The 26,711-nt window shown below is 40.6% G+C and overlaps 1 protein-coding gene across 3 annotated transcripts in view; it reads right to left on the reverse strand.

Moving 5' to 3' along the window:
- Positions 1-4,713: 4,713 nt before the first annotated feature.
- LHFPL6 (LHFPL tetraspan subfamily member 6) overlaps positions 4,714-26,711 on the reverse strand; it is a 243,427-nt gene continuing 221,429 nt past the window's right edge. For all 3 annotated transcript variants that reach the window (XM_034665087.1, XM_011233754.3, XM_034665088.1), the window contains exon 4: positions 4,714-5,844. In XM_034665087.1, coding sequence (XP_034520978.1) covers positions 5,726-5,844 — 119 coding nt within the window. In that variant the 3' untranslated portion in view covers positions 4,714-5,725. The remainder of the gene's footprint in view (positions 5,845-26,711) is intronic.

Consider the following 26,711-nt stretch of genomic DNA (forward strand, 5'->3'; position numbering starts at 1 on the left):
ACATAGCCATCACCTCTAAACGTTTCCGTGTATCCCTTTTGTATGTGTGTGTGTACTAAGAAGATTTTACGTGAGATCTACTGTATTGACACATGTGTAAGGATGGTCAACTATAGACACTACGTTGAACAGCAGATCCCCAGAGCTCACTCATCATGTGGGGCTGTAATTTTATACCCATTGAACAGCAACTCCTCATTTTCTTGTCCCCTTGACAACTGAGTTTCTTGAAAGGCTACTCTATTATAGTCTCTTCTTCCTCATCTCTTATTCACTCTTCTACCCTAACAATTTCAGCTCCACCCCACCATTCTGCCAAAACTGCTCTCTTCTGACGGCATTATTCACCTTCCAGTTATCCAGTCAAATAAGTATAACTTGACTCTCACAAGACATTTGCCATAAACACTTTTGAGAACTCTCCTCCTCTCGAAATTCTCTTCTCTTCTCTTCCTTTGGTGTCTGTGACATGATTGCTCCTTCAACAGGGATCCTGTCCTTTAATGATTTCTCTTGCATTCACTTTTTTTCAAGTATCACAAGGTTTATGGACAGATACAAGTATATCAAATCAGGGCATGAACATGACTTGATAAATTAAGTAGACTTCATTTCAATACTAAAATAAGAAGGGCCAATTCAAATTCTCACCATGTGCTTCACACCCACAAAACCACTTCAAAAGCATTAACGATCTCTCAAGACTGATCAATTTTGTGCAAGTAAATGATGTTTCTTTTAAAAAGACTTGTGCGCTTGCCCAGGCTCAAGGACATTAAGATCTAGCACATAAAGCCCATTACTAGAGGTAGAAATACAGGGCATATACTATTACAGCAATGACTATCAATTAGAGGTAAGGATATTTTAGTTACAACCAAATGGATAATCAAATAATGCAATAACTCAAGTATTACTGAGCAAAGTGCATTTCTACAGTATTCGGTGTTGCTGTTCAGTCTTCTAAATTAAAAACCTAGGATAGCTGGTGGCAAGAAGGTTCTTGCAATAGACTATGTCTGCCTGAGAACTTATGACGTAATTATTGCATGCTGTTGGCATGCTATCCAAACACGAAGGCCACTTCTAAAATATTTGTTGGTAGACTATGATTGAGACATTACACTACAAAAAACCCTTATGCAGAAGGAAATCATAACTGCTGTGCTTCTGCTTTAAATATTGTGAAAATATTCCTGCATTCATTTCTTATTAATATTCCTGCCAGGTCACTGATATTTCCTGTTTATCTGTCATTTCTAGTCCCCAAATTTCTCCTGAGCCTATGGCCTTAACGTTCAACTATCCATTAGGCATCTCCACCCAGATATCCCACAGGCACCTCACATACAAGTCCTTCCTTACCTTGATGTTCTTCCATATTGCATCTCTGGGTGTGGCATTCCGCACTGGAGACCACAACCACCTCTGCTCTCATCCTTCCCACTTTCTTTATCTCAGCATCTATTGATTCTATCCTCCTATTCTCTCTGATCTCTCCCATTCTCTCCACTTGCAATAACCGTGCCTGATTTGTTCTTACCCGATAACATCAACCTGTTTGTACACCTCTTTTTCCGAAGCACTTAGACCAGAGTAGGAGCTCAAATCTCTTGGTTGGTAAGATGAATCCTTTATAACGATTCCTCTCTCCACCTCTGCCACCCAGTGACTCACCGACATAGCAGCTCCAGGGAACTTTGCAAACCCCACAAACCTGTCGTCAGGCCACATCCCCTCACCTCCCACATCAAATGCTCCCACCACCTCCTTGACCAATTGTAAACTTCTTAGCATGGCCTACAGAGCACTCCTTGCCCTTCTACTTCTTGTCTAGCCTCATCTCCCACCATGCCCCGAGGCACCCCTCCCTGTAGCCCTAGGAGACAGCAGACAACACCAGAGCTCTTTAAGGACCCTCCCCCTCTTTTTAGCAAGGTGTGATGAGCATACGGTAAAGTGCACACTTCAATTGCACAGATGGATGGATTCTGGAAAATGTATACATCTGTAAACACCATCCTTATCAACACATAGGACATTTCCATCACCCCAGGAAGTTCCCTGTGTCCTCACCAGTTAATGCCTGCAGGTTAATCACTGCTCTGATTTCTATCACCATATAATAGTTTTGCCTGTGTGTCTGGCTTCTTTTGTTCACCATAATATCTGAGATTCATCTGTGTCATCATGTATACCAGAAGTTCATTTCTTTTTACTGTAGAGTAGTATTCCACTATTTAAATATACATTTGAGTTGTTCCCAGTTTGGGATTATTATGTAGTGGCAGACGTTTGTGTTGTTTTGGGATTATTATGTGTCAAACTGAAATATACATTTTTATACAATTTTTTTGTGGACAGAGTTTTTTTTTGTTTTGTTTTTTGCATAAATACCTAGGAGGGGAATTAGTTTGGTTAGCTTTGGAAGAAACTGCCTAGTGGTCTTCAAACCATGCATCTCTGCACTTGGTAATGTTGGGTGTTGTTAATGTTTTATTTTGGTCATTCTAGTGTATGTTAAGTAGTGCTCCATGAGGCTCTAGATTGCATTTTTTTCTTCACTAATGATGTTGAGCGCCTTTATTGGCATTTGTATATTCTCTTTTGTGATATATCCCATTCAAGGTTTTATCTGCTTAAAAAAATTAAGTTGTTCATTTTTTTATTATTCATTTGCCAGATACATAAATTCCAGTCTCCTTTTCATTTTCTTAATTATGTCTTTTGAAGAGCAGAAAATTATGATTTCTCATCTTTCTTTTTCTATGTCTTTTTAATTTGTCTGTGCAGGATTCTTCCTCTGGGAGGAACTTCCCGCCTGTCTTGAGAGTCATTTGCCATCGCAGGATATAGAAATCACTGATTTTCTTCTTCCTTTTCCCCCAGAAGCTTGGGACCAACTTGAGAGCAGGAGTCATGTTTTATGGAGTGCTTTATATCTAATGGGACACCTAGCAAGTAGGAGGTGCTCAAAGACACTTTACTGCCCAAATACACAAATGAATGTGTTGAAAATCGGAAAAGTCGGTTCAATTTCATCAGTTAACTTTTTTGCATGTTATCTTCTGAAAACAAGGAAAACTCCCCATTTAGCTCACAAGCGTGTACAAGCAAGAAAAGCTTTATGAGGTTGTAAAAATGAAGGGGTTCTGCCCCTTAAATGTACATCAGTAAGCTGCCTGTGAATAGACACACTTCACAGATTTTATTATTGATGCTGTTGTTATTATTTCATGAATCTTGGCTTTTATTTGAAAGGAAGTACATGTAATTTCCTTTGGTAATTCTTCATAAATTAGATACTCCTTATGAAATGCGGGGACATCTCAAACCAAAAACACAAATGACTCGTCAGAACTCAAGATATAAGGGTTTGCCATTTGACTGCATCCTGTTGGAGTAATCAGCTTTTTATTCTAGTGAGGTTCATTAATGTCTAAAATCATATGGGTCACATAAAAATGACAATGTCATCATTAAATCTGTCCAAGAAATAACCTTAATGAATTCCACAGAGAACTCCCACTTGATAATGGGAGTTAAGAAGTCATAATACTATTCCGACAGGAAGGTGTGGTTAAAAACATTTGAAAAGCACCAGCAATAATGAAAATGATCGGCTCATTGAGGAAGCAAAGTGTAATCTCCTCTTGGCAGGAAACCACAAAGTGGAGAAGCCCCTGCTCAGGGGACAATGAGACACAATCAAGGGACATTCAGCCTATTATGAATTAAGCATTTGAGAAGAGAATGACTTTTTCCATAGCAACAAAGCCTTAGAAAGTCCAGAATTTTATCGGCCAGATTCTTGTATTGTTCTTCCAGGGCAGCATGAATCCTCATGCTGGATGATTAGAAGTACCAGAAGCAAGTGTGACATTCAAATAGTCAAGGTCAATTGATAAATATGTATAGAAAGAATAGAAAAGGTAGTTACACTTATAAATAACCAGAATCCTCGAATCCCCAATTCAAAAAGTACACAATTTAGAAACTAATTGCAACTGAAGCTTTTAGGATTTGATGCAATAACTCAGTGTTGCCTGATAAAAAAATATACCCATTACTCAGGATGCAATCTTTGCTCCTCAAAGTATTGGTTCTGCTACGGTGTGATGAAAAGGTCCAATCTGGCTCTTTAATCAAAGCTTTATGCTGGGAGCGGACATGTGAGATAGTCTTTCTCTGACGGCCAAGAACCCTAAAAGAGAGTGGTGGGAAATTGTTCCCGGCCCAGAAGTACTAAAGAAACGCAGCACCATGTTGAAGGTGGAATGGCAGGAAGTCACAGGTGGCTTGTTGTGATGCTGGCATCATCCCAGATACTGTTGGCCCAGACGCCTCCAACCGGCCCGGACACCTCCAACTGGCCCCCACGACCTGGCTCTCGTCACCTTCAACCATGGCCGACTACTGTCCAGATTCTCAAAGTCCATCCAAAATAGAGTTGAAATTCTCTCATAAGAATTTGGTCATGATTTAAATGTAGTCAGAATTCTAGTTGCAAAGAATTTAAGTTGAAAGCAGGAACTCTTACTTACCTTTAATTCCTTGTGTGCCTAAAATAATGCCTGGTTGGGTGATTATCAAGAGAATTAATGGGAGGACTTAGGGGGAAAGGGAAAATTTATAGGACTATTGGAGTTGAAAGGCTATATTTAGAAAATTAAAGAAGCAAATCCAGCAACTGAATTAACACTCCACGACTCATTTAACTATTGATCAAAGAGAATTTATTCACAGAGTTTTTCAAATACAAACAAAATAGCACTTTTAAATTTTTTTATACAAAATGAATATTGAAATAAATGTGGTACAGCACAGTACAATAATGAACAAAAGAAAACAAGATCTAATGAATGGAAAATGTCTCTCATTACTCACTTCTTCAACTGAATTCTCTCCTACAGTGGACAGGAAGTTGCCACTTTACTTCATAAGAATATCATAGCAGAAGCTACTCAGATGAAGAAATCTTTCATATTTTTGAATAATATTGAAATACAAAGGCTTAACTCTAAATGCATAAACACCAAACATGTGTTGAGGGCATAAAGAGTTTATGCAGGATATACAAAATACTGATAGAGTGGCTTATTGGTCCATTTATTAGGTTTAATGTATGCTTTATAAAGTGATAATACTGTATTTTAAGTGTACTTTAAAAAGAAAACAGAGGAGTAATGCACCCCTAAACCTCCCATACAATGTGTGCAACAATGTCTATGTTTGCGCGTGGGCATGTGTGTGGATACGCGTATGTCTGTATGTGCTTTCAGAAGCGCCATGACCTACAGGGAACATCTGTGGGTTACCCTGCTTCCCAACATAATACTGTTTCTACTAGCCCTTTTAATTTTCATAGTCCTCATCTCTTAAAAAAAAAACCCAAAACCCTTGTTTGCATATATAGGTTTGTTTGGTGTATGTATGGTTCTACATTAACAATACTCTGTGGAATAGAAACACCCAGCACCCTGCAATATTTTTAGCCTTTGGTCCATTTTTCTCTATTTTTCCATGTTCTCCATTTTTTTTTTTTGCACATCTTGCACAACCCTTTGACATTACGTAATGTTTACCATTCCAATGGGCTTCACCTCATTAGCACTGGTTGGATTAGAGAACCACTATTCCACCTTTTGAAAGTAGCTGGATGTTTCAGTCTCTCCAGACCCCCTTCGGCCTATCTTCTCCTCTGTTGGCTCTCGGTGGCTCCATCTCAGTAGGGGTACTGCTTCTGTTTCTTGCCCGAGAAGCAAGCCAGCCATGTGCACAGCAGCATGGCAGTGGCAGCACCTGCTCCCGTGCAGTAGTAGGCCCAGCCGATCTCACACTGGCCTAGGGACACAGGAGAGCGAGAGAAAACAGGCAGAGATCAGGAGGATTTTTCAGGATGCTCTGTTATTTCTCCCAGTGTGTATGTTCCTGGCGTACTGCAGTAAAACTGAAACAGCCATTAAAACTGTGGTGTACTCACTCAAATGGAATGATAACAAGTGCTGAAAGCTATCTCAAGACTGAAGAAAGCCAGAATGGTTGTATGCATTTCAGAAGGACCTCAGGCCCATGCCTCCTGCTAGCTAAGAAGTCAGAAGCTTATTCTCTTCCACCAATGCCCAGTCTTCTGCTGAAGAAAAGGAGGAATGGCAGCAATCAGGGTGGGGGGGGGGAGGATGAAAGTATTAGTTCTAACTGAAACCATTCAAACTGATATGCACAATGAAAAAAATCAAAATATAGATACAGCACTTCTGCAAAGGGGCCACTCTGAGGAGGAGATCCATTTGAAGGATGAGGCTAAAGTGAATACTGCTGTTTATATAAAATTGCCCAACAAAGTACACTCTACCTTTTGAATTGAAGAACAAAACCTCCCAGGTTCTTCTGGGTCCAACACTCACCTTTAAATTAAAATGTCATAAATGAGAACATAATGAAAAGGGTTCAAATGGGCCCTGACCTGTCAGAGTTGGATTAGTACTACTGGTAATAACAACACACCCATAATACTAAAAATATAATTAGTAAAAGAAAGCAGGAGTAGCTATTTTAATTTCAGAGAGAGCAGACTTCAAAGCAAGAAAAGTTACCAGGTATAAAGAAGGGCANATACTACTGGTAATAACAACACACCCATAATACTAAAAATATAATTAGTAAAAGAAAGTAGGAGTAGCTATTTTAATTTCAGAGAGAGCAGACTTCAAAGCAAGAAAAGTTACCAGGTATAAAGAAGGGCATTACACAATGATAAAGGAGTGCATTTTCCAGGAGGACATCATAATCTGTAATGTGTGTGTGCCTATCAACAGAGCATCAAATTACATGACACAAAACTGACAGATTTCAAGGAGAAATAGATTAATCCATTATCATAGTTGGAGACTTCAAAACCTTTCTGTTGGAAATGGACAGATCCAGCAGGCAGAAAAAAATCTGCAAGGACATAGTTGATACTAATCAACTGTATATAACTGACATCTATAGACTACTTCAACCAACGACAGCAGAATACACATTCTTCTCAAGGTCACATGGAAAATACAGAAAGATTCTGGGCCATAATACTCACCTTAAAACAGTTAAAAGAATAGAAATCATACATTGACCACTCTTAGACTACAGTGGAGTTAAACCAGAAATCAGTGACAGAAAGATCACCAGAAAATACCAAAATCTGTGGAGATTAAACAACATTTCTAAATAACACAGGGCCAAAGAAGAAATCTCAAAAGAAATCAAAAAATAGTTTGAGCTAAATGAAAATGAAAACACAACTTAACAAACTCTGTAGACTGCAATGGAAGCAGTGCTTAGAGGGAAATGAATGGCATCAAAAGCATATATTAGAAAAGAAGAAAGATCTAGAAACAATAATATAACTTTCTGCCTTAGGAAACTAGAAAAAGACAAATAAATTAAACTCAAAGTAAGCAGAAGAAAATAGATGAGTTAGAGCAGAAATCATTAACATTCTATGAGACCATCACTGCACTATCACCAAAACCAGACAAAAACATTACAAGAAAACTACAAACTGTTATTTTTTATGAACAGAGATACAAAAATTCTCAACAAACTATTAGCAAATTGAATCCAACAATGTATAAAAAAAATTATACACACAACCAAGTGTAATTTATCCCAAATATAAAAGGCACGTTTAGCATTCAAAAGTCAATTAATATACTGGGGTGCATGGGTGACTCCGTTGGTTAAATGTCTGACTCTTGATTTTGACTCAGTTCATGATCTCAGGGACATGGGATTGAGCCCCATGTCAGGAATCTACACTTGGTGGGGAGTCTGCTTGAGATTTTCTCTCTCCCTCTGCCCACCCCCACTCCCACCCCCTGCTCCTCTCTTTCTCTCTCTAAAATGGGTAAATTAATCTTTTAAAAAAGTCAATTAATATAATGTATCACATCAAAAGACTAAAAGAAATCACATGATTATATCAATAGATGCAGAAAAAAGGATTTAACAAAAATCCAACATCCATTCATGATTTTAAAAAATTCTCAGTGAACTAGGAATAGAGGGAAATATTCCCAACTTGTCAAAGAATATCTAAAAACTTTTACAGCTAATATCATACCTAATGGTGAGAAACTTAAAACTTTTTATTTTCAGATTAATTTTAATTAGCACCTGTAGGAAATTCAGGAGATTTTTGAGGGATTGCCATTTCAATGATCTTGATGAAGCTGCTTAGATATAGTTATTATTAAACTTCAGTAAGAAAGTCCAAAAATTTATTAATATCTTCACAGTAAAAGAAATGGCAGAGGAAGAATGCTCCATTGTACTGCATTGTGCCTTTCCCACAAGGCAAGGATGTCCCTTCTCACCACTCCTTTGCAACATTTTACTGAAAGTTCTAGCTAATGCAATAAGGCAGGAAAAGAAAATAAAAGGTATACAGATTGGGAAATAAAACTGTCTTTGTTTGTAGATGGCATGATTGTCTATATAGAAATTGTGAAAGAATCCACAAAAAAACACAACAAAACAAAACAAATGAACAAAAAACCACTCCTGGAACTAATAAGCAATTATAGCAAGGTTGCAGGATACAAGGGTAACATACAAAAGTCAATTGTTTCTTATATATCAGCAATGGACAAGTGGAATTTGGAATTTAAAAGATAATACCATTTACATTAGCACCCTCAAAAATGAAATAATTAGGTATAAATCTAATAAAATATGTACAAGATCTATATGAGAAAATCTACAAAATTCTGATGAAAAAAATCAAAGGACTAAATAAATGGAAAAATAGTCCATGTTCACAAATAGGAAGACCTGATAGTATCAAGATGTGAGTCCCTCCTAACTTGGTCTATAGATGTAGTGCAATCCTATTCAAAATCTCAGAAAGTTATTTTGTCAATATTGACAAACTGATTCTAAGGTTTATACGAAGAGGCAAAAGACTCAGAATAGCCAACATAATATTGAACAAAATTCAACAAAGTTCAACACAGTTAGAGGACAGGCGCTACTCAGCTTCAAGACTTACTATAAATCTACAATAATCAAAACAGCGTGGTACTGGTGAAAGAATAGACCAAAGCAACAACATAGAGAGCCCAGAAATAGACCCACATAAATATAGTTAAGTGACTTTTCACAGAGGAGCTGAGGCAATAAAATGAAGCAAAGATAGTCTTTTCAATAAATGGTGCTGGAATATCTGGACATCCACATGCAAAAAAAAAGAAATTGGACATAGATCTTACAGTCTTCACAAAAATTAACTAAAACTAGATCATAGACCTAAATGTAACACATAAACTCCTCAAAGATAACATAACAGAAGAACTAGGTAACCTTGAGTAGGGTAATGACTTCAGGTATAACACAATCCATAAAAAGCACAATCCATGAAAGAGCTAATTGAAAGGCTGAACTTCATTAACATTAAAAAAAAAAAAACCTCTGCTCTGTGAAAAGCAGTGTTAAGAGAATGACAAGATAAGCCACAGACTGGGACAAAATATTTGCAAAAGATATATCTGCTAAAGGCATCTTATCCAAAATATACAAAGAACCATTGAAATTCAACAATAAGAAAACAAACAACCTGATTTTAAAAATGGGCCAAAGATCCTAACAGACACGTTACCAAAGAAGATCTACGGATGGCAGATAAGCATATGGAAAGATACTCCATATTATATGTCATAAGGGACGTGCAAACCAAAATGAGATACCACTGCATACTTATTAGAATGGCCCAAATCTGGAACACTGACACCACCAAACGCTGGTGAGTATGTGAAACAAGAGGAACTCTCACACATCGGTGGTGAGCACGATCGTACAGCCACTCGAGAAGACCATTTGGTGGTTTCTTATAAAAGTAAAGATACTCTTACCTTACAATTCAGCAATCACACTCCTTGGTACTTACCTGAAGGAGACAAAAACTTACGTCCACACAAAAATGTGCACATGGATGTTTTTAGCAGCTTTAACCATAATTAACGAAACTTTAAAGGAACCAAGATGCCCTTCAGGGCCAGGACTCAAACTTGGGTTTCATGTTCAAGAATAAAAAGTCATTGACCCAGAATATCCTATTTGAATTAATAAAATAGGTTTCTGCATTCATTCTTCCTCCCCTTCCCAATTTCTTTTTTTACAGCATTCAAATTATTCTTTGTGTGTGCACAGTATGGAAGGCCTCTGTATCTTTCATTGAACATTGTCTTTTCTACTCTAATTTTAATCCTTTTAGCCAGTCTTACAATCTCATCAGAAAATGCTTTGACAACAATTTTCCTCCCTTTTCTTTTATCATTTATACATTACATTAGATATAAACACATACACTTAGATATTTAGATTTCAGTCATTGAACACATAATCCATAGATTGAAAACTATACCCTTTTTTTCTTAACAAGTCAGTCATTTTACCTTGCTCATTAATAAGTTTTCTCTTGAAAAATACAGAGACTGCTAAGTGTAACATGCAATTTGACTTCAGATCTTTGCCGCATTTACAGACAAGAAGGTGAGGTCAGGCAAAGCTAAGTGAGTCATTGGCTTGTGGTCACCATAAAGCAACACGAGCGAGATTAAATCGAGGGCCTCCACATCTCAAGAGCATACTACCCAGGGACACAGACAATAGGCCATGTGCAGTCTTTCCCCTGGTGTCATCCTTGATTTCTCCCTTTCTATATCGAATATTAATAACAATTTAAACATAGCAAACATGTATGATTATTACTTGCCCTGAATTGTTAGAAGAGCTTTACATGGAGTAAATATCAATGCACTTAATTCTCATAAGAACATGATGTGATAGGTACATTGAGATGGGAAAACTAAAGCCAAGAAAAATGTAATAACCCGCTCAAAGACTCACCCTTAGTAAGTGGCAAGTCCTTTGCCTCTCTCCAAAGTTTATCCTCTGCACTAGCACTCCTCAAACGCCTGCAGCACCCTTGTGCCGTCTTAACTGCCATCACTGCTTTCCTGTCTCCCCGCTTCTGCTTATGGTATCACCAACCACAAAGCAGGCAGCTATCTTTGTAAAAATAAATCCTGTTAAGATCCTGCCTTCCTCAAAATTTTCTAATGGATTATCAAACATCCAGTCTCCTTCCAATGGCCTATCAGGCCTTGAATGAGCTCCTATCTGCCTACTTTTCAAAATTCATGACCAGCTTCCCTCTTGTTTCTGGACACACTGGCTGCCTTCTCTGGACCTCAGGAGGCTTGCTGCTGGCTTGGGTGCTTCATGTTCACTATTCCTTCGACTCAGAAAGTTCTACTCCAGATCATTAGACAGCTGGCTCCTCCTGAAATGGCAACTCTGTAAAGATATGCCCCACCCCCCACCTGTTTCATCAAAGTCACACTATTGCTCTACCTCATTTCATTGCCTGTGTACCAAGCACTTACATGGTTTGTAAATACTCTGTGTGTGTGTGTGTGTGCACGTGCATGCGCGTGTATGANGCTTGGGTGCTTCATGTTCACTATTCCTTCGACTCAGAAAGTTCTACTCCAGATCATTAGACAGCTGGCTCCTCCTGAAATGGCAACTCTGTAAAGATATGCCCCACCCCCCACCTGCTTCATCAAAGTCACACTATTGCTCTACCTCATTTCATTGCCTTTGTACCAAGCACTTACATGGTTTGTAAATACTCTGTGTGTGTGTGTGTGTGCACGTGCATGCGCGTGTATGAGCGCATGTGTTTAATTTCAGTCTCTTCCACTAGAATGAAAGCTTCAATTAGGGGAGATGTTTGTATATTTTCTTCGCTATTCTACCCCTACCACAGGGCCTGGCTCATAGTAGGCACTCACTAAATAAATGTTGAATGAAAGGCAAAGTAAAAGAAAATCAGAAAGGAAGCAAAGTAAGCATAGCCAGTCCCTGAAAAACACAGTAAATCTGGAATTTTATTAAAAGAATAACTCTAGTCCTGTTTTGGCACGAAACTTTTGGAGAGAAGTTCCCAAACCAACTTTATAGCATTTACAATCTCATACAGAGTCTGTTAAATTAATAGGTTAATAGATCCTGAAAGATCACATCTCCACCTCGGGGTAGGTCTCACTGGCACAACGACCTCCATCAATACTCAGATTTGGTAAGTATTTTTTCAAGGGTAACAGGGTCTTCCTCATGGACCAAATTTTCCGATAACCATCCACAAATGTGGCTGGGGAATAATCACCATTTGTAAATCCTAGGAATAATCGCCATTTTGAATTATTCCTTAGCTGGATTAAATAAATCTAGGAGGGAGAATTAATAGGTAGCTAAGAGCCGGCAGGTGGTTTAGAGCCTTTCAAGAAGTCAGCAAAATTTGTGGGCAATCCATTCAGCCTAGGGCTCATAACATGGAACACAATCAATCATTCATTAATAACAAGGTATTGACCTACACACAGTTCCGTGACCTCACAGGAAAAGCAGAGGACATAATTCTTTATTAATTATTGGACACTTATTCAAGAAAAAGTAATTGGTGAGGGCAGTTACTCGAAAATAGTCCATGTGACAGTAGCTGTGTGGATTAAAGAAAGATGAAAAAGAAGCTAATAAAGAATTGACTACTGAGGACCCAGGAGAGAGAGCATATATATATATATACATATTTTTTTTTTCCTCTCCAAGGAAGTCAATAGACTATAGGGGCTTTTAACTGGCAAGGCTGGTAGCAGATGGTATAGATATTCTATCTAATTCCTCTATACCCCTTAGTTGAGTTCTCACCCTTAGCTTCTGATTGTGCCCTGCTCCTAACAGCTTACCCTTGCGACCCTCTTCAGAGGACCCATGAGTTTGGAGCCATGTTGCCCCAACTCTCAGAGAGCTTAAGCGTCCCCTGGTGTGGCCAGTAGCCAATGACTGACTGCAGGTGCAGGATTTGGAAAGCCGGTTTTCTCACCTCCAGGTGAGACTAACTCTGTGGTGGAGTGAATGTTCCAGAGCCCCAGTGAGTTCAGGGTGAGGCTGGGACCTCACCTCAAATTGCACCCTTGCCCGGCGTTTATCTCTTCACTACTTTACTTCCCATTTCTTTACTGGTTTCTTGAACATGAATCCTTATCTCAGGATCTGCTCTGGGGAACTTGATTTAAGACAAGAGCAAGTAAACAAAATCTTTCTTGTTTTTTTCTTTTTCGTAATAAAGGTTTGTGAGGTTTCAATTGTCAGAGGCTTAACCACACCACCCACCTATCTAACCCACCCAGGCCCTGCCATCGCTGAAAGACCCACAACATAGAGTCTTCAGTGATGTGGGAAACAAAGGAAAAAGAAAAAAAAAATTCGCTTATTACTTATAGCCCATTGACGAAGTCCTTGAAACAGGTAGAGCGACCTTCCTCTCGGAGCTCAGCTGCGTGGATGCTAATACTTTGCTGAGGGCAAAAGGCAACCTTAGGCTAACCTTATCCCAAACCCCTAGAATTGTGAGTCTACTTAAACATATAAAAATTCCTTTGGAAACTTCCTTTATCTCTATCCCCCAAGATATATGTTGGCAATCGTCCTCCAAGCATATGGCCCGCTGATTTACATCTGAAGGGTCTCATGATGAGGGTTTTACTAGACAGTAATTAATGATCTTTGCCCAACAATACCTGACCCCCTCAAGGTCCTGGAAACCTTGCTTCCAAAATTCTTTAGAGACTTACCCTATCCCTAACCTCTTCCCAACCTGAAAGTAGATAATCGTTCACTCCTGACAACCTCAGGGCAGCTCTTTCTGCCCATAGGTCCTGTCCCCATGTTTTAATAAAACCACCTTTTTGCACTGAAGATGTCTCAAGAATTCCTTCTTACCATCGGCTCTGAACCCCAACACTTCCTAAATCATTCAGCACCAGGTGTCTTCACTACTGTCTTCCTCGGGGCAAATCCAACTCCATGTCTTGTTAAGTATATATGTATCATTTCTAATAATTGTTGTTTCTGGAGCCCTTCTTGTTGTGTCATAAAACGTAGTCAACTCATCAAACCAGCTATTTATCAGATGAAAATAAAAAGAAAGGAAACTAAATAAAGTCATTTAAAAGGTGTGCCATAGGAAAAGAAAATGTTTAAGAATGTCATCAGATATTGCCACTAATTACTCAAATATGCAAATTTATGTGTGAAATCTATACATTTTGTGATTTAAATTCAGCAACTGGCTCAGATCCAAAATAAGCAACTAATGTTCTGTGTGATTTAGAAGAAAAATATTCCTCTATTTCAGATGTGAAGACTTTCACTTATTAAGTAATTCATAAAATACAGAATCATTAACTCAATACGGATTTATTCTGGTAATTTGGATTATTTAGAAATATAGCCGGCCCATCAAACTACCCTCAAAAGGATATACAAAAATCATGTACATACACAGACACACACACACAGACACACGCACCCAAATATCTTTTGAGAAGAAGGAAATGGAGATCAATCTGGTAAGACCAAGATGGGTCAATAGGATTTAGGCAAATCTAAAGAAACGCTAAGTCATCCCACCCCCCGATTCTTGATTCTTGATTCCTTTCCTCCCATTCTTCCTCTCTCCCTCAATCATTCATTGATTCAACAAATATTTCTTAAGTGCCTACTTTGACTAGGAATCCCTTGATGCGGGGGTCTTGTGGGAAACAAGATGGATACAGTCCCTGCCATCAGGGTTTTGTCTAGTCAAGGAAGTACGAAACAATAATATACAGATGATTATATAATGATAATTGACACATGTGTTTTGAGGAAAAAAAATTCGGGATGCTAAGACAGCAAAATCACAAGGGATCTTTACAGTGTGATCAGTGAAGGTGAATCTTATATTAGAAGTGAAATATATGCTGAGACCTGGAAGAAGAGCAGGAGCAAACCAACTGGAAATGTGAAAGGCCAGGCAAGAGCGTACTTGCACTTGGGGGCTGGGAAATGGAGAAATAGGGGCAAATTCAGGTCTTGTTAAAGCATTGATCAAAAAACAAATGAGTGTCACTTTGGGTGTAAGCAAGACATGGGGTTGGGTATGACCACTTCCAGAATTTGAGAGCTTGAAACCTAAAAACTTCTTCTCCAGAATTTTCATCTGTTTTAGTAAATAGAAATGTAAGGTATTCAACATTGATCAACACATCTCGAGCACCTATTATATGTATTGCAATGTTATAGGAGCTGGAGGCCCGGCAGCGAACAAGACAGACAGGGTCTTTGGTCTAACAAAGTTTATGTTCCAGTAAGACCAATTCTCAAGGATCGCTCACATCACTTGCATAATTTTGAAACTATCCCTTGTATATTTTACACATATATTTTGTAGAAGTTCAGTCTGATGAAATTGACCAGATACAAGAGGGATTTTTTTTTCATGAAACATAAATACAAATACAAAATATCTAGAGTTCGTGAGAGTTCTGTGATTTTCCAGCTGCACACTGGACATGCTGTACCTTAAACTTCTCCACGGGAAAAACAAAAGGAGATTTTTTTTCTCTTTGAGCGTGATTCCACTATTCAAACCCACATGCTCAATAATAACATATTAGCACCATCTTTTATAATAACAAGAGGAAAAAGTCTTTTTGAGTATGTTAAGCTATCAGGAAAGTTTGTATGTTTTAAACAGCATAGTGGTCCATGAGTAGTAACACGACCAAAGGAAACCAGGAAATATGGGGCCATTTTTCCAAGGCCCCTCTCTCCCCCAGTCAAGGCAATGAATGCTTGTATTATAAGGCAAACCAAAAGCATTTTACTAGAGGGCAAGTTCTGTCTGTGATTCTTTCAGGAAATTAGAGAAGCAAATATGTTTAAACTTTCCCTTTCCCTCTCTGTAATGCTCCATCAGACAGGACTCCAAGCTTGCTTGGTTGGCAAACTGCTGCTTTCAACAATGGGCAATACTATTCTTGACAGATAAAATAGAGGTTAATGGGACAGAAAGCAGCAAACCACAGCCACCTGCCAAGTCCCTGGAAAAAGATGCTGTGGCAGTGTTCCAGGGCAGGCCCGAAGAGGAGATGGGGTGCGAGAGGTGTGGCTGTTTTTTTTTTTCTTTTTTCGGGAGGCTCAAGTTAGTTTTAGGTGCCCCTTGTTGTCAGTAATAGAGACAGAAGGAAAAGTACAATGAATCCAGCCTTACTATGAGTAACAATGGAATTCCAGAGATCTTTCATCTTTTGAGGAAATGGCAGTTTAACCTCTGCCTTTTCATTAATTGGTGCTATTAACATTTCAGAGCCTACTATCTGACACTGGGTCTGCCTGCTCTCCTTTGGTATCCTGGTGCTCAGTGCCATGCCGGGACCACAGCAGATGATCAGTGTATGTTCCCAGCATGAGTATCAGACACGGTACTTGTGCTGAGAAGACGAAGCCAAAATTAATAATTATATTACAGTTGTCAGGTATACAGACTGTGAGCCAGGTGTGGAGCAGTTCACAAATGACATCTCACTTATAATTTTTGCCTCTGGCGCTTTCCAGAAATTAGAGAAACAAATCTGATGATATTTTTCCAGCATGGTTCCCATTGTGCAGATGAAGAAATTGAGTTACATGCAAGGTAAGTAACTTGCCTGGTATCTCAAATAAATGGTGAAGCTTGGACTTGCACTTGGGTCTAACTGATTCCAGAACTTTCTCCCGTGTTCAGATAATGTATTAGGATGTCCTACATCAAATGTCTTTTTCCCATTTCCATTTGTTAAGATAATACTTGTTGATGTGGGAAAAAGAGGAAAAAGAAAAATTACCAAATTTCCTTACTACTTACAGCCCATTGACAAGTCCTTGAAACAGGCAGAGTGACTTTCCTCTAGGAACCCAACCGCCTCCATATTGATACTTCCCTGAGGGCAAAAGGCAATCATAGCCCAACCCCCAGGAGCCTGTAAGTCTCCTTTAACATATAAAAATTCCTTTGGAAACTTCCTTTATCTTTAGCCCCCAAGATACATGTTGGCAATCATCCCCCAAGCATATGACCCACTGATATACATCCGGAGGGTCTCACGACTGAGGTTTTACTAGATAGTAATGATGAGGGAGCAGAAGGCTGGCTGAAGACAAAGCATAAGCTGACACCCCGCAACCTCCCCCCCCACCCCCCACTCCTGGGTGGGACTTGTGTGACATTCTTCCTGGAAGCTCCCAACCATCTTAATTTAATGCTAATGCCTTGCTAGAGGGCAAAACCACCTTAACTTGACAATGGCAAGGCCTCCGGTATCCTGTGAGTCTTCTTTAACATACGAAAATCCTTTTGAAACCTCCCTTTTTCCTTACCTCCCCCAACGCTATAGTATATAATCAGCCAGCCCTCACAACCCCGGTGCAGCAGCCCTTTCTGTCCACGGGTCCTGTTCCATGCTTTAATAAACCACCATTTTGCACCAAAGACACTCTCAAGAATTCTTTCTTGGTCATTGGCTCCGGACTCCACCCCACTGGACCTCACATATATTCCAAAACCACATCAGTAATAAATGACTTTCCCGACAATAGCTAGCCCCTTCAAGGTCCTGGAAACCTTGTTTCCAAAATACCTGGGAGGCTTACACTACCCCTAACCTTCTCCCAGCTTGAAAGTATATAATGGGCCACTCCTATGACCCCAGTGCAGCTCTTTCTGCCCACAGGTCCTGTCCCCATGCTTTAATAAAACCACCTTTTTGCACCAAAGAATTCCTTCTTGGCCATCGGTTTCAAACCCTAATGTCTTTCCTACATCACTTGTCTTTGCTAGAACTTACATGCCAAGGAGAAATAAAATATATTTTACTCCTTTGAATGTATGGGTCTTCTTAGAAGACTCCACATCCCTGTGTCCACCTTGCACGGTTCTAGTTATTAAAGGCCTGTCTCTGGCTGACGTGGCACCCTGTTCCCGAGGTGGTGGCCCCAAACCTGTACTCTCTTCGCAACCCCAACCCTTCTAGAGAATGTGGGGAGGCGGGGTCCAGGAAACTTGCTTGATGAATTCAGATCCCTGATTCTTCCTCCATGTGAACCTGGGGGCTCTGGACATGCCCCCAAACTGCATATTATGACCCTTGCCTGACTCTGTCCGCACGGAGCCGATGGAAGGCTCCAGGCCCTGGGCACACGCCAGCTTCCTTCTCCAGGCACTGTTAGTAAACCCTCAGGAGTTTGTCAGGAGCCATCATGCCATCGTCAGCCCTACGCAGAGATGTGGCCCCAGAGCTGCCCGTGCTTACAACGTTGCTGTAAAACAACACAAGACGCGGCAGCCCCAGCAGCCCTGCCCCCTCACTGATGCCGTCTGACCAAACGCCATGTGTGCTGGCCTCCCGGGCTCTGCGTTTGTACCCAAGCCCCACCCGTTCCCATCTTCGCTAGGTCACTGCCAAGTTCCCAGACTTGTGGTCACAAGGGCCTGAGTCCAGATATCATAAATGACTGACCTTATTTATCAAGGTGGCATATCTTTCCCTCTGTGATATTTTAAAATGTTCAGCATGCTAAGATATAAATACAAAGCCTGTGTAGAAAAGAAGCAGACATTTTCAATTTCATCCTTTTCGCTGTATAAATAACGAGGCATGAAGGTGGATGGATCACTGGAGAGACAGAGACTTTTGTCCTTTTAAATACCAGGGACAAAAGTTGGACAGGTCTTTCTCCTCTTGAATAAATTCCTTCATGTCTCTTCATAGTCAGACCATCTTGTCTGCATAGGCATTAAAAAAAAAAACCAAAACCAACCAAGAACGAAAAGAATCTATGGCAAGACCAATTCCTTTGGTTCTTTTGAGAAGTTACTGAACAAAGGTGTCACTAGTAAAAAAAAAAAAAAAAAAAAAAAGTTTTAAACCTTTGGCCTAAAACATACAAAGGCTTTAATTCAAACGTTTAATGGAACAAGTTATTAAAACGATACCTTGTACGTTCTCTTCTCTCTCTGAAAAGAGAAGAGAAGAACACCCAAACTTGGTTGCCAGGGACAAATGTCGAGGTAAAAAGGCTGAAGGAAGAAAGTACATAAAGCGTGGCTCTTCCTTAAGCTCCCGGGCTGGCGTCCGTCTGTTCAGTACTGGAAGAATAAACTCTCCTGTACACAGCTGCAGGGCCCCATTCATTTATTTGTTTGTTTGTTTATTTAAAGATTTATTCACTTATTTTAGAGAGAGAGAAGGAGAGAAATCATGAGTGGGAAGGACAGAGGGAGAGACAGACACTCCAGCAGACTCCGTGCTGAGTGCAGAGCCCGACGTGGGGCCCCATCGCGGGACCCTGAGATCCTGACCTGAGTGGAAACCTGGATGCTTAACCGACTGAGCCACCCAGGTGATCAGGGCCCCAGTTGTATTGTATTCTTTGTACCCTGCAGGGATGTGCTCTAGGAGGTTTCTGCAAGCAGGCATATGCACTGTTAGTACTTCCACTGTTAGTACTTCCGGAAAAAACAGATAGTGGGGAGGTATGTGTCAGGGTGGGATCCCTCGATCCCTAAGCACTGTATGTCCCAAAATGCCTTAGCAAGGGGTGGCTGTGTTCATGCCTCCTTAATTTCTAGAACAGCACCACAGTGCATGGCTCCAGTGTTTCTCCTCAAGGACTATGGCTTTTGACTCAAATATAGTAGGCTGACTTTATCCACCTATTCTGAGCCTCATTCCCAGGTTCAGTATATTGAACAAGAGGATCTGAAGTCTCTGGAAGTTAAATGATACCTTTTCCCCCAAACACAGAGCCTGCCTCAAAGAATGATGATCTAGCTCTGAGCACTGGAACCACTTCAATAAAGGAGAGGAGGCAAGAAATGTCTCCAAAGATCCCCCCACCCTCTTTGTTTGCCCTACTTTCTCCACAGAATTAACCAGAATGTTAACAGTCGGAAGATAAAATGCAAATAAATAAAGTGGATCAGAACTTAAAGCCGCCCCCGTGCCCTGCCCCCACAAAGAATATAAAATGCAGACGTGTCCATTGGTAAAGACTGACACACTCAAGCTATGGCAGTAGTAAGTATTTCCACAACCATGAATGTCAAAGGGAGCAGGGATTTACCCTCTGGAAAAGATAAGATAGGCATCTTCAGAGAGCCCAGAAGAGCTCCATGTCTGAGGAGATATGTTATGGGTGAATTTTGATAGGAAAGTCTATGTCAGCCTTGTAAATTTGATCCTGTCCAGCTTCATTCATTCTGTAGCTGGAGCAGAAGGAGTGAGGAGAGGGCTCTCCACAGGAGTCCGCGAGGGGCAGTGACTGGCTGTGCAAGCCCTATACTCAGATATGACTACATGCTGTCTCGAGCTCAGATTGCAGGGGAAAAAACCTTCCTGAACTACAAATTAACTCTTTTTTTTTTAATTTAAATTCAATTAGCCACCAAATAGTATGGAATAAATTCTTGATGTAGTGTTCATTGATTCATTAGTCGCCTATAATACCCACTACTCATCTCAATGGTAGAAATTTCTCTTCTGGAACCCCACAAAAATTCTGCTAAAAAGCCATAATTTTAACTTGTTCTGTTGTGTCTCTCTTGTCCCCATAGAAATGTTTTAGCTTGACCAGTAGGGTGAGGAGCCGAAGAAAAAAGAAGAGTTTTGCCCAAGTATTATGTACTATCCCCCAAGGAAATGGTGCTAGCCAGCATCCACTTAGGCATTTACTGGAAAATACCCACCCGAGGTCTCATATCTGCACCAGCTGTTCATTTGCGGAAGGGCTGGACTCCTAGAATGGTAACTGGACTTGACCTAAAGTTCGGTAGCCAGAGCCCACACATGCAACAGGGACAAAAGACATTGCTATTTACTGTTATTACTACTACTATCATTACTAATACTTTCTTTCCTGAAATCTTAATATGTCTTAATATCATAATGTAGGTTTGGACAGCATGAATTTTTTTTGTTGAGCATTTGGAGACCTTAAATACTACTTTGTATTTGTTACTTTCTTTTTTCTTTTTTTTTTTTTTTAGTTATAAATTGTTTAATTATAAAGAAAAAGTGAATTTCTTGGTGAAATAAGCCAAACAGCTCTTGTGTCAGCCTTGCCCCCCCTTTTTTTAATTTTTAATGATTTTTTTATTATATTATGTTAATCACCATACAGTACATCCCTGGATTCCGATGTAAAGTTCGATGCTTCATTAGTTGCGTATAACACCCAGTGCACCATGCAATACGTGCCCTCCTTACTACCCATCACCAGTCTATCCCATTCCCCCACCCCCTCCCCTCTGAAGTCTTCAGTTTGTTTCTCATAGTCCATAGTCTCTCATGTTTCATTCCCCCTTCTGATTACCCCCCTTTTCTTTATCCCTTTCTTCCCCTACCGATCATCCTAGTTCTTATGTTCCATAGATGAGAGAAATCATATGATAATTGTCTTTCTCTGCTTGACTTATTTCACTTAGCATTATCCTCCAGTGCCATCCATGTTGCAGCAAATGTTGAGAATTCGTTCTTTCTGATAGCTGAGTAATATTCCATTGTATTTCTTACATGAAATACATGAAAACAGGTGGCAAAGGTGCTTTGCCTACAAAGCGTTCAAAGGAATGGTGGAAGAAAATAAAACTACCCTGGTACTTCCAGAAACATAATCAAATTTCAGTTTAAGTGTGAGAAAAGTGGGTGAATGCGTCTGAATTCTTATGATCACACCCATCAAATGGACCTCTGTTCCGTGGCCCAGTGAACAATTTTGCTAAGATAAACGTTTGCAAGATTTACATGTAAGAAGTGGCTTCCCCTTGGGGCGCCTGGGTAGCGCAGTCGTTAAGCGTCTGCCTTTGGCTCAGGGCGTGATCCCGGTGTTCAGGGATCGAGCCCCACATCGGGCTCCTCCGCTGGGAGCCTGCTTCTTCCTCTCCCACTCCTCTGCTGTGCTCCCTCTCTCGCTGGCTGTCTCTCTGTCACATAAATAAAAATAAAATCATAAAAAAAAAAAAAAGAAAGAAATGGCTTCCCCTTTGTCCCGTCTGGTCCCCTGAGTCTCTGTCTGCATAGTTATCAATCCCTACCCCTCAGCACTGAATCCAACCTCAAAGTGTCACTAGAGATAATGCCACTGTTAAGGTGAGAAGGCACACACGTTGGCTCTATATACACAAGGTACACTGGTGCCTTTGTGTTCACGCTGTGAACCCACACAGAATCCCATCTCCGTGTGGGGGAGGCTGGGATCACCAGTGGGGTTTATTCATTGTAGGGTGACAGATTATCCTTCGGTTTCTGTCTATCGCTGCCATTTATAAAGGCTGGAACAACCTGAAATTCGGCGCTGACTCATAAATGGCCGCAAAAGAGAGTGTGAAGGGACCCAGACTGTCTCTAATTGCTGGTCCTCTGCGTGGCCTGCGGCTGCTGCCAATTTTCCAGCAAGCCACAAGAAGAGGTGCCACCCTCCAACCTGATGGCATCTTATCTGCCCTCCTCCCTTTGTCTGTCATGCTTCCGTCAGGCACCAAGCAGACTCTGAAGACACTCTCCGTAACCAGGTAAATGGAAATGGGCTGCAGCAAGCACTGCTTTGACCTTGGTTGGCCGCCCTCCTTCTAGGAGGTTTTCCTGGATGATCCTCCTTCTGTGTAAGGTGGCTGCTGGGGACGAGCCTAATCCAGTTTGGTCCCGCACAACCTGGAGACTCTCCGGTGAATGACAGTAACTGCTGAAAAAGTGTGAGGGATGGTGCCCGGTAGCCACTCTCCTACAACCTCAGTTCCAAGTTATAACGAAAGCGAGTCTCAGACCAAAGGCTGCGACTCCTACCGATGCTTATTACACAAACAGCTATCAAGAAGCAGGCACAAACCCGGTCAGCAACCTGGTCTGGGAGCTAGTTAAACCCCAGCTCTCTATCCTTTAAGAGTCTGGAAATACCACTTTGCATGAAGGAACCACTAGGGCACGGTTCTGTCCCCTTTGGCAACAAACAACCAGAAACCATCAAAGACAGACTGGAAACTGAGCTGTTTAGGGATGACCATGGCTTGGCTGCCATTCCTAAGGGCAAGCACACATGTGGCTAGAATGCCTCAGTGAAGCGGGATCAGTTGTTAAAATACTAAAATATGTACCTCTCGGTACTGGGGGATAAACATCCATTTCTCCAAGTTCCCCAAGTGTCCCACTGTCCCCTCTCTGACTCTGAGAACTCTACTCCTAGCCTCATGTCCCAGAAACCCAAGAGTCAGTGCCTGGCCGAGCAGGGTCCCTGGGGAGTCTGCACCAGGGCTGTGGCCATGATTTGTCTCAGTTCGGATTGGTCGGGACCTATGAAAAACTGGTGGTTAGATATTTTGAATATCATTGGGACTTCGAATAATGGCTATATGCCTGGATGGATGCTTAAATCCCTTCATGCAAGGATAGGGAGTATCGTTAACTCTTTGAGCTAATCCACAATCTTGAATGCCTTTAATCTCACGGATAATAATCCATTTTTAACATCCATCATGGTAATTAGTAAGATGCTAATTCCACCACTGAAAGTCCATTTCTGACATGACGATCCTAACAGTCAAGCTTCTGGTGTTGGTTCAGTTACGGATAACTGAATGCTGTGCTAGCAGTCTTAAGGATCTGTTTTGGAGGATGCCCCTGAGTTGTGACTCCCCCTAACTGAGACACATCTCTTTCTGTTTATCCTGAAGTATTTTCAAATGAATCACAGGCATTATGACGTTGGTGTCAAGAACTGTGAAGAGTGAGATTTTACTCTACTTGCAAGCTAGCAGATTAAACTGCCACCATTGCACGGATGCTAGAAAAGCCAGGAGACTCCCAGGTCAGAGGTGGAGGAGGGCATCCCTCACAGCTCAGCAAGCAGCTTCAGCTGCACGATTGCATCCATCGCCTTGCCTCCCACCCCGTACAGGGGCCGCTGTGGCAAACTCAGTGAGTCTGGGTCACAGTTGAAGAATCCCATGCTTAGGGAACCCCAATTTTTTATAATAGGCTACAAAGAAATCTGCCCAAATTTTGACCCACAGGGAGACATTATCTTTATTATACTAAACAAGAAAGAAACTTGTCCTCTGCTCCAGCAGGATTCAATACGTTTCAAGCCGGTTCAGCATACAAACATCTTTGACAAGATAATTCAGAACCAAGAGCTCTCGGGACATGCTGAAGAACTGTCTCCTGGCAGTGGCACCAATGGAACTGGGCAGCAGTCTAAGTGGAAACATATTCAATTCACTAGGAAGGCTGAACACTCATTTTCACAGATATTATTTCAAAGTAGAATTGGTGTATGGGAGTTATCTATTTGCAACGATGCATATTGTAAATGTGATGTTTTCCCCTACACCATGCTCCCGACAAACATTTTCACAAATAATGAAATCAAGTCAAAAGGGTTCAGTAGCTTTCTAGCTCCTAGTTGGAGGGGGGTGGGGTTGAGGATTGTAGGCAGGTAAAATCTAGAGGTCAAGTTTCCTACCTTCTTAATATCAGACTTCCAAATGTGGATTACCAGAGGTTCTAAGTCTTCTGATGTCTGGAATGTATTTGAATACTATACAAAAGCTATGAATAAACTCTCCAGAAAAGAGCATGGACACAGAGGCATATAAAATTTGCATACAATTTCAGTGGGGTCACAAATCTCTGAAGCCTATTAATGGACTTTGGACCCTTGAATGATCTGGAGACACCAATCCCTGGAACAAGGCTTCCTGTAACCTTGAACTCATTTACCAGTGTCATCAAAACACCCAGTTGCCAAGCCTAAGTGTTACTCTCAAGATATCATGTAGCTGACACTCTTGGCTATCTAAAACATGACCCAAAATCAGGAGGTAAGGAAAAAAAAACCTGTCCAGAGCATACAAAAATCAGAACTTCAAAGATACACAGTGCACAGAAGCAGAGTTGAACTTTGTCCCTTTATTTATTTTTTAAGATTATTTATTTTAGAGAGAGAGAGGGAGAGCACCAGGCAGAGGGGAAGAGGGAGAGAGAGTCTTAAGCAGACTCTGCACTGAACACCGAGCCCAACGTGGGGCCCCATCTCACGACCCTGAGGTCATAACCTGAGCCAAAACCAAGAGTCAGATGCTTAACCAACTGAGCGATGTAGGAGCCCTGAACTGCATTCCCTTGAAAGCATGATTTTAAGATGATTTATGATGATTAGATAGAAAGGACACAAACCAGAGGTGAGGGAGTAGGGAGAGAAGAGCAGAATTAATAATTGCAATGAGTAATTGCTGACAGCGTGACATAAAACTGTTGCAAAACAACAGCAAAAAACCAGAAGGAGCTCAAAAATTTTTTCACTCTTGGCTATTTAGCATAAAGGCAAATCACTCTACAATGTCCATGACTCTTAGGAATGACTCCTGAGTCATACGAGAACATAGCTGCTAATGATGCTTTTTAAAGGCTTGCTTATGTGTTTTATATGTTTCCTATATCCTGGCTAAAATGGTGAATTCTGGCTATAACCCAGCTACACCCTCAAATGATTTCAACATGATTAAAATAGGAAGTGTGTTGGCCTTCATGGCAGAAAGGAGCGACTGATGGTTACTGTAGGTCTTCCATGTATAAAGCACCTACCTTCCCCTCTCATCACACGGAACCCTTTCAATAGGCCTGTGAAGCAGGGATTGTCATTCCCTTTTAGAGACGGAAGAACTGAAATTCTGGAGGCCAAATAACCTGTCCAGAACCAAACAGCCAGAAGAGAGTGAAACTGGGACTGAAACCAGTCCATGCTTTTCCTATTAACTATTCCTCTAAGGGGAAAATCCAGGACTCTGGAATAATCCATTCATATGAAATTTTCTGAAAAAATCTCATAAGTGAGTTTTGCTCTACAAATTCTCTACATTAATTAGTCTTTGTCAACATTCCCCTAGGTTAAAAATCAGATTAGAGGTCAGATCAGCCTTTTGATGACTTTGTTACATTTTTGGTTTTATTCTAAAACACTTTGGACGTGTTATTAATCAATAATGCTTACAAATAGCAATTTCTTAACAGAAGACCACTAAGAAGGGGAAGCGGAACAAAGGCAAAGATACACAGTAAGGGCACAAAACACATGAGTTCTCGATTCTGGGGAAGAAATATTTCTCCTGAGATTAAGAACCATAATATCAAGATTTGAAAGAACTCTAATGTTCATATAGATAAATCTCCCAGCAAAAACACTGGAGGGTCTTTCCTCCATGTTCCTTTTTAATAACAGAATGTTCTAAAATAAATCTGGGATAAATCTCTCAACTATAATCTCTTTGAGGGCAGGGAGCCGGTAGGGGACTTCTCAGGGGGGTTGCATTATTTACATCATCAAAAGGGGTGCACTTTGGGATGGCTGGAGGGGATAGACTCTTCTACCTAATCAGCAGATTATTCCCCAAATCCTGAGCTACCAGGAAATTTTAATAAAATCTACAGATTTATTCAAGATGATGTTCATAGGGCTGATGTATCTTAATTGCCCTTTTTTTCTTAGAGACATCATTGTTAGAGTCAGTTGAACAAAGTTCATTCCTGAGAGAGGATCTCAAACATCAAAAACAGTTAAATTTAAAATTAATGCTTTTCTACTACCAGACTAATATCCGAGTGGAACATACTAAGAAATAGTTAAGAACATCTAACACAAAGCAGTAATTAGAATAGCCAGTTCAATTTCCTAAAGTTCCTTAAGTACACTATGTCTAAAATAGCAGGTCAGATGTATCTGTTTCGTTTGATTGTTTGTTTTTTTATAAAGGG

The sequence above is a fragment of the Ailuropoda melanoleuca genome, chromosome 7 (assembly GCF_002007445.2).
Source record: "Ailuropoda melanoleuca isolate Jingjing chromosome 7, ASM200744v2, whole genome shotgun sequence".
NCBI classification, from domain to species: Eukaryota; Metazoa; Chordata; class Mammalia; order Carnivora; family Ursidae; genus Ailuropoda; species Ailuropoda melanoleuca.